Source organism: Ochotona princeps, chromosome 1 (genome assembly GCF_030435755.1).
Source record: "Ochotona princeps isolate mOchPri1 chromosome 1, mOchPri1.hap1, whole genome shotgun sequence".
In the NCBI taxonomy this organism is placed as follows: domain Eukaryota; kingdom Metazoa; phylum Chordata; class Mammalia; order Lagomorpha; family Ochotonidae; genus Ochotona; species Ochotona princeps.
The window spans coordinates 49,951,536-49,960,673 of NC_080832.1; the positions used below are offsets into that span (position 1 = coordinate 49,951,536).

The following is a 9,138-nucleotide window of genomic DNA, read 5'->3' on the forward strand; positions in this document are numbered from 1 at the left end:
CTTCCTAGTAAATGCAATTGAAAGAAATAAGTGCAAGCCACACCCATGGTGTTTCAGACTACATTAGCTCTTTTGTTGGCAGATACCATGCCCAGGAAACAGGGTGGAGCCCACCCAAGGCCAACCCTTAGGAAAGAATGGGGTTCCAAGAACCCAACAGAGATCCAAAGAGAACCAAAGCAAAGAGGAGTCTCTGCAACACCTTGGAGAAGAGAGGGGGGCAGAAGAGAATTCTGGGTCTCTGTGTTGAGGCATTCAAGCCTGCTTTGACAACATGCCCCAAGGCAGCCGTGGGGCAGCAGGCATCGTCTGAGAAGCAGCTGGTTCTGTGGACCAGCCAAGCACCACCCCCAAGGGCCAGCAAGCATCCCAAAGCAGTTCAGAGGGGGTGAGGCTGCAAAGGCACAGGATGCAGGTTCAGAAGGGATGCAATTCCTACCAGAGGTGAGGAGGTGATGATGCACAATAACCACAAAAACAGAGGAAGCTGCATAGATTTTATTGCAAATACAAGTTTCAATTCTACAACTGTAAATAATACATCCCAAAGTGAACACAGACACTGTTTTCATGAGACATGAGTTCAGGAATGAACCTGAGTGATGAGGATTCTGACATTCACAAGAGCTGGGGCAGTGGCTTGTGGCTTTAGGCTTTAGGCTTGAGCTGGCTGGAACTCGTTCTCAAACATCAGCAAGTGTTGGCATTTGTATCAGTGACTTGACACCCATGGCAACAGTTCATGAGTCCCACAGGCACAGCCCTCACATCTCTCTCTAGAACAGAGTTCAAAAGGTTCTGCATCCTCTGCCCCGCCACAGATATGACATGTTCTGACACAAGGGAGGGCCACACTAGCATCTGTCCCGCAAGCAGGACTGCTTGGACCACCAACATGCCGCACTCCAGAATGGAGCAGAGAGCACATCGCATTTGATGCAGTAGGGCTCCTCACTCCTCTCTTGACCACACCCCCTCTGTGACACTCTCCTGCATATGCACACAAATATCACTGTCATCCACAATGGCAGGAGCATAAAAAAAAAAGAAAGAAAAACCACTCTCTAATAAACCTATTCATAATCCCTGTCACTGGCAGGTGCATCTTCTCCATGTTGTCCTTGACTTGAGACCAATAAAGTGTATGGGTTCTTCTCATCATGACCAAATTCCTTGCATCCAAAGTGGCCAAAGAGCACTGGTAAGTGAGGAAGCTACACAATCCATGAGGAAATGCATACCCGGCTCTGAGCTAGGAGCATTCTAGAAAGTGACATCCCCGCCCCATGCCAGCCTCGCTTATGTCAAGAGTCCAGCGCCTTGTCTGCTCCTGGTTCTCCTGAGCCAGGCACTTCCAGCCAGGGCTGCGTTTCATTGGCAGATGCGCAAAGGGACAGCCGTGGCCCCTTCCCTGGGGGGTCCTGGAGAGAAGAAGGGACGCAGAGGCTCACAAGAGGGCACAGATTTGTACATGTAGAGGTAGGAATTATTGGCAGCGTCGAAAAACTTGACCACTTCCAATTCCACATTCACGAAGATTCCCACGCGGTGCAGGCCAGGGCTGGCACGCAGGATACGTGGCTGGAGGGAGTGGGCACGGATCTCTCCCGCCTGCTTGCTGATGATCCAGAAGCCTTGCTCACAAGATACATCACCCTTGCACTGTCTATCCACAGAGTCCCGGCACACGCCCAGCGCCCACTCATGGCCTTCTCCTACTTCCACCTCCCAGTAATGGCAGCCCCTGGAGAAGGAGGGGCTGCCCAGCACGCTGACCAGCTGAGTGACTCTGCAGGCATCTGGCTCCGTGTTGTGGCACATTGTGCCATACCGCACACTCTTCAGATCACTGGAGAGCAGCAGCAGCGAGTGGGCTGTGCCTGGGTCTAGGCGCACATCCTCCCACATGCTCCGCATCTCATCCGAGATAAGCAGTTCTGTCTTTATTAGACCCCAGTGCTGCTTCAAGCAAAGGCTGATCTGTTCCAGCTGCACTTCACGTAATGGAGCCCTCTGGCTGACTGCCTTACACGTGGGGCACTCTATCCCCCTGTCCTCACTCATTGACGGCAACTGCTCAAGGCAATGCCAACAGAAACTGTGGGAGCACGAGAGATACACGGGATCTGTGAATATCTGGAGGCAGATGGAACAGGTGCTCTCATCTTTCAGCCTTTGGGCCATGATTCCTGATGAGGCTTCGCAGGCTGAGGCTTCCCAAGTGTCAGGGGACTAGCTCCACACGACCTGTTGCTCTCAGCTCCTACAAGCAACCTGGAGCCCTTCTTGCACAAGCTGCTCTTCTGTGATCCGGATGCTTCTAAATAAAGGAAAAAGGGGAAAAAATGGAACACTGAGAAAGGGGCATACAAGCAATTCCTCAGCTCACTCCAGATTCACGGCGTGCCATCGTCTGGGATGCTTCTGCTCAAAAATGACCAAGTTACCTGGGAAACACACCTTGGAGACAGTCTTGGCAGAGAAGGAAGCTGACTGGTTGGGCTGGATTGCGTTCTTGCCTTTGTTGGTCGGCGGACTGGTCGGCAGGCAGTTGTCTGCTGCCACTGGAGCTTCTCTGTTGAAGCTGAGCCCAGGTCACTCTTCCAGGAGACCTGGGGCTATGTGGTCTCCACCCTGCAGATGACTCCACTGATCCCCTGCACTGCACAAATAAAGCAAACAGACAATGATATTCTCATCTACATCCATCCATAACACAAAGTCACCCACATCATCGTCCTCCCAGAAGAGTGACTCTCAGGAAATCTTCCAAGATCCATCCAAGGAGCCATTGGAGGCTCCACAAAGTCCCAAGCATAACCCAGGGGATCAGAGAATCAGAATCTCTCTCTGTCTCCCCTCTCAACCTCGACAAGTCTGACTTTTCAAGTTAGCTGCAGAAAGCTTTGCAAAAATGGGCATGAAAATTACCTTTTTGAAAAATAAGTGTTTTAAACCATTATTGGAAAAATGTCCAAGCCTTGAGTTCAGGGGGACAAAAGTAGAATCGATCCTATCAATGCTTCTCAAGTAAACACGGCTCACGCAAAGATCAGTGTCCTCCCCCAAAGACCACCCTGACTGCCTGCACCCTTCTTTCGAAAGGCTCACTGCACTTGGTGTTCCCAGCCTCACATCGTTTGCCTGTTCCACCTGTGCATAGAGCTAGGAAATCCCAAAGAAGACACAAATGCCCATCCATCCCATCCCTAGGAAGTGCTTTTGCAGTGTTCATGAATCACTCAAACATCGTATGGACCAAAAATGACTATTTTTAATCAACAGAATTATTGAAACAGTTAAGGCCTTTACTTTAGAACCTAAGTCAAAGTCTAGAAAATGTTAAGGTAAAGCTAAGGAAAAGCACAAAACATAGGCATAAAAGCAGCACACATAGCAAGCAGTATTCAGTCAACTCTGCGCATGTCTGAAAAGTGACATGAAGTGAAGCTGTACAACTTGAGAGGAGGTCTGAGAGGAAGGGGAGCAAAGACCCAAATAAAGTGAACACAAGACTGGCTCCTTCCCACCTCCAATGTGTGAGAAAATCACATTGTAGCCAGAGAGGTGGGAGTGTGACATGACACAGACAGAAGGGACCACTGACCTGGACGTGGAGACGTCTTCTCCCTGCTGGTGTTGAGGCCCTGAAGCCTCCCTCTCTCGCTCTGGGCTGCTCTCTCTCAGGACCTGGAGCTCTGAGTCTCTGGTCTTATAAGTGTGCTGAGTCTCCAGACTCTACCCACTGTGGTGTTCTGGGTCCCGCCCTCCACACCTTGTTGCCTAAATGCCATCAGGCCTCAACTGCACCATCCTGATTTGGAGTGTGATGGAGTGTAGCACACGGAAAATGTCAGCCTAAGGAATCCAAAAGCTCAGTCCCAAGGAGCCAATCTACTGCCATTGTGCTCCGACCAGCAGAGCCAGGAATGTGGATAAGATGAGGGTTTGGGGATGAAGCACTATCGGTAGACCCATGATGGTGGTAGTATCTACAAAGTCTCTCTTTATTGCTGCTTCACCTCTGCTTATATACTCCCCCACAAACACACCATGTCCTAATTTAGCAGGAAAATCAGATACAGATGAGTGCAATTAGGCTAGGTTTTTTAGCATCATGCCCAGTTCCTGTTCCTGCTCATCCCAACGAGCACTAATCAACTAGTTAGCCCGCAGCAGGTCCTCTTTTTTTGCTTTTAAAGCAGGCTTGAATGTGCCTGTCTTAGGTTGTGGACTCTCAGGTCAACAGCCTTACCCGTCATCAGGAATCTCCATAGCATGACAGAGCCCCTGGGTTAGGTTGGTCACTGCCCGGTCCATCTTACTTTTCACTGGCTGCCATTCACCATTGCCTGCTGCAGCTGCACTAAACGTATTTGGTATGGCTGGTAATCCTGTTCCAAGGCTGTCGGTTTCGTAGCAATGAACAGACAGCAATTCCAGGGCTTGGGAAACATTTTGCATTTGCATAGGTGTTACATACATAAAAACATGATAGGGAACAAAAGGCCCTGACCATATCCCACAACATCTACTGCTCCTCTGCAAACAAGTCAACTTTCTTAGGTTCCACACAGCTTGGTTGTGTAATTCCTTGCAACTTTCTCCCTATACCTTTTCCAGGAATGTAGCCGTACCTCTCCATCTGCTGCATAGCTAATTTCTGACCAGATAATACCATCCCATCTGTTGCAAAACATCCCTCCCCCATCGATTAACTTGCAGCCCTGGTACACATAGAAAGTAACATGACCACCATTTCCTTCCTTATCTCTCCAGAGCAGTGGGCTGGAGCTAATTAGGGGGCTTTGCGTCATCCCCAATCCTTGCAGGTTGGTCATGGTGGGTGTAACAGGCCAATCTGGGGGCCAATACATCTCTGAAGTAAGAGTGGTGTTGGTGCCAGTGTCTAGGAGCCCAGTAAATTTCTTTCCTTCTATACTCAACTCCAAGGTAGGGTGGCCTGACATATAAGCGACTCAATAAACAGAGGTATCACCAGTGGAACCAAACCCTCTTTTCCTCTGTCCAGCCATACAAGCATTATCCGTCTTCACCATGGTTAGCACCACTGTGCTATTCATGCCCCTGGGGCAAAACTGCAACTGCAGAGTGAACACTGGTTAAAACTTTAATTTCCCCTGTATAGTCTGCATCAATCACTCCTGGGATAATGTAAACTCCTTTCAAGGACGTGCTGCCTTGTCCAAGCAGAAACCCTGAAATGTCAGGGGCTAGCAGCTAATAAATTCCTGTGGGAATAGCCTAGGCCACCATTTGGAGTGTCAATATGATGTAGGCGGTGGTGTGGAGGTCCAATCCACTGCTGCCTAGGCTCCCTTAGACAAGGTCATGAATGGCCTTTGTCCCTGAGGGACAAACTGAATCACTGCCCCTACATTGGTGCTCTCATTTCCTGGCACAAATGGCATACCGAAGACGTTCATCTTGGACCTACATTCACTCGCCCAAAGTTTCCCCTGTTGGCATCAGGGGCACACTCCTGGGGGCTGTTCGTTTTAATAGGGGCCTGTACACGAACCTGGAGCGGGCATTTCCGGCGGGTATGCCCTAGCCAGCCGCATTTAAAACATCCCTGTTTCGGGTGGGCCCCCGAGCCTACAGTGGTGCCACCACACAATTCCTCTGCAATGACTGCACCCATTATCTGTTCTTCCCCGATGTCCTTACAAAGTTTAAGATACACGTTAAGGGGGTTATGCTTCCATGGTCTAATTGCCTCCTGGCACCATTTGTTGGCATTTTCACACGCTAGTTGTTTTATAAAATGCATGACCTGTCCTGCATCACCGAATACTTTACCTGCAGCTACCAGCACGCGAACTACAAACACCTGGTAGGGCTCGTTCGGGCCTTGAACAATTTGAGAGATGTGCATGTAGTGAGCCCTTTGGTGATAAGACTTCCAGGCCCTTACCATAGCAGCTGCAGTCAGAGCGTATACCCCTGGGTCATAATTAAGCTGATTCTGTACATCTGTAAAATTCCCCTCACTTGTCAACATATCATGATTTCTCTCAGGAAGGCCTGCCTGGGCATTTAGCCGAGCCATGTCAAGGCAGAGCTTATCGAACTCGGACTCTCACATTAAAAAATCGTCCCCATCCAGGGTGTTCCTACAGAGATGTTTCCAATCATCTAGGGACAAATTGGTAGGTGCCAAGGCTTCAATCCTGGAAATGGTGAAGGGGGCCAATGGGCCATATGGAACAACAGTGTCCCTCAGACTCTATGTCCTTAAAGGACAATGCCAGGTGCTGCCTGATTCTCTGCCCTTGCTGATCTTCTACCTCAACCATCGGGAAGGCAAAGTGCCCAGCAAGGGCGGATGCCTCAGGGTCTCCCTGCTCCAGTGCTTGCTGTACCGCATATTCCACACCTGAAATGGAAGTTGAAAGCAGCGGTCCAGTGCAAGCCCTGGCAGTGTGTCTGCCATGTTCCTTCCTCAGCTGAAGGGAGAAACTCTGAACTTGCTCCTATAAATTGTTCACAGCTGCGCCCAGATTTAATGGCACCAATGGAACAGGCAGCACAGAGGGCTCCGTGCCTATCCAAAAGATTTTTGCTTGGCACACACTATGGTCACATGCTTTACAGGTAGAGGATCCTGGACAAACTCACTTCCATCCCTTCCCCCTTCCTCAACCTCAGAAGAGGACCGTGGATCCTCTTCGCACAATTTCTCCAGACTTTGTCTGGTTTGGGGTTCCTGCCCTTTTTTTTAATCCTGGTTTGCGGCTCTCTCCCCTTCGAACAGATCATTTTAAAGGAATTGAGGAGATGACAAAGCATTTTTTAACCAACCACCAGAGAAAAATGTAGCAACAAGGAAAGCAAACCATGGAAATATTTCACAGACAGTTTCAATGAACATCTGCGAAGTCTTAGGCTTAGTGTCGGTACCGTGTAACTGGAGCAGATCTCTGATTCCCTTAATCATCTGCACTTTAGCAAAATCGTGTGCCATGATAACTTTTTACTTATAATCTGCAAGATATTTAACTCTAAGCTTGCCTCCGAAGTTTCAGGGGTCCCTCAGATTGTCCCTCATGCTCCAGGACAGGGAGATGGTCTGGAGATGAAGTTACTTATGCCCCTGCAAAAATTTTTAATTTTAAGCTTACCTTTGTAGGTCCAGGGGTGCATTCGATTGTCCTTCACGCTGTGTGCCAACTTAGGTGCTGTTTACTCACCAGCAGAGTCAGTAATGTGGACAGGGAGAGGGTCTGGAGATGAAGCACCTAGAGGAGACCAGTGACAGTAGAAATTGCTGCAAAGTCTCTCTTCAGTGCTGCTTCACCTCTGCTTATATACTCTTACGTCCCATTACAATTTAGCCAGGAAATTGGATACAGATGAGTCCAATTAGTCCAGGTGTTTTTAGCTACAAGCCCAGTTCCTGTTCCTGCTCATCCCAATGAGCGCTAATCAACTCGTTAGCCCACAACACCATTGTAACCACAACCCCACTTTGCACAACTCCACTTCTGAACCCACTGGATCCCAGAGTCAGTCTGGAGACACAGCCCTGAAACCTCATCAGGTCTTAGCTAATGGCACCTGGCTCTCAGCCTTTCTGATACAATGCTGACTCAACAGGGTCCCATTGTCATGCAGATTTCCTCTGAAATTTCCTCTTGATTTCCTCTGCAGGGTGGTTCCTTTTCAGGACAGGTAGATAGGATTTGGGGCAGGCTGTTGCTCTGCCCTCAGGATTCATCCCATCTTTTTCACTCTTCAGCATTTTCCTAGCAATAAACCACCTGACCTCTGCAATGAGCAATCAGCCCAATCACTCTAAGAGAGTAGGGTGCCTGCTCATTGCAGCACGCAAAATGCAGTGCTGTGTGTTTGCTTTTAGGTTTTGTTTACTTTTTAACTTGATATCTTCTTTCTCATACACTAAACTGTTGGAGCACAGACCTCAAGTTGTTTTTATTGGATCACAATATCTGATTTATTTCTTTATGTCTTTCCAAACTGCCAATGCAAGAGAGAGGTGGCGTTGGGCCAGCCCACTGATGTCCTATGTGGATGTTTGATTCAGTTGTGGCTGCTCCACTTGTGGATGTATCTCCCTCCTAAAGACCAGGTCCAACTTCTGTTGGAACCTGTTCCTTTGCTGTTCTTACTTTTATTTTCTTCCTTTTTCTTTCTTTCTTTTTTTCTTTCTTTCTTTCTTTCTTTCTTTCTTTCTTTCTTTCTTTCTTTCTCTCTTTCCAACTTCTGTTGGAACCTGTTCCTTTTCTGTTCTTACTTTTATTTTCTTCCTTTTTCTTTCTTTCTTTCTTCCTTCCTTCCTTCCTTCCTTCCTTCCTTTCTTCCTTCCTTTCTTTCTTTTTCTTGTTTTTCTCATATTGAGTACAAGGTCTTATGTAGTTTTGAAGAACCTAGGTGTTTTCTGCCTTTTGTGATTTCTGCCTGAATGGCTTGGCTGGGGGCTATGTGAACCCCAGGCCTGACAACCTAAGTGACACCCAGAAGGACACCATGAAGGTCAAGTAGGCAGACCACTCCTCAGGAAGGAGGTACCTGGTATTTGATAAGATTCACCGCCCTATACCTCATCAATTGGTACCTTTTGAAAGCTGCTTACTTCAAACCCACCAATGGGAACCTGCTAAATCATGACTGTATAACTAATAGCCTAAAATGTATAAGAACCCGGTGCTGTTCAACATGGGGACTTACTCTCACTCTTTTTTTTCTGCCCTGCTATTCCTGCTATAGCCTTTACTGCAGTGGCCCCTCCCCCTCCAGCCCTGCTGAGCTGGCTGAGGGGTGGGGGTGGGGTTGCTGGGAGACCTAGGTTAACCTGAATAAATTGCCCTTTATGCCTTAGCACCAACTTCAGACTTGATGATTTTCTAGGGATCTGAAAATCCAGCACAACATTTGGGGCCTCGCCTGGGATCCCCAGGTCATCAAGACTAAGGGTGTGTGATGAGAATGTCACCTAACTTTTCTTTGCCAGCTAATTTTGTCTTATTTTTTCCTTTTTCATTCTTTGTAAGAGGGCCTCTTACCTGAATTAAATTGAAACTATGAGTGGCATGCCTAAGTTTCTCTACATTAATTTTCTGAGCAAGCAGAACAGCTGAAAGTCTCCAGAGGATA

The 9,138-nt window shown here is 48.1% G+C and overlaps 1 protein-coding gene across 1 annotated transcript; it reads right to left on the reverse strand.

Moving 5' to 3' along the window:
* Window positions 1–1,371: 1,371 nt before the first annotated feature.
* LOC101519588 (ret finger protein-like 4B) lies at window positions 1,372–2,064 on the reverse strand. The gene has a single exon (XM_004580496.2). It carries the CDS (start codon window positions 2,062–2,064, stop codon window positions 1,372–1,374), a length of 693 nt encoding a protein of 230 aa, XP_004580553.2.
* Window positions 2,065–9,138: the final 7,074 nt, after the last annotated feature.

Bases quoted from the DNA above. Each gene is read 5' to 3' on its own strand.
- LOC101519588 (XM_004580496.2), bottom strand. From the start codon at position 2,064: ATGAGTGAGGACAGGGGGATAGAGTGCCCCACGTGTAAGGCAGTCAGC.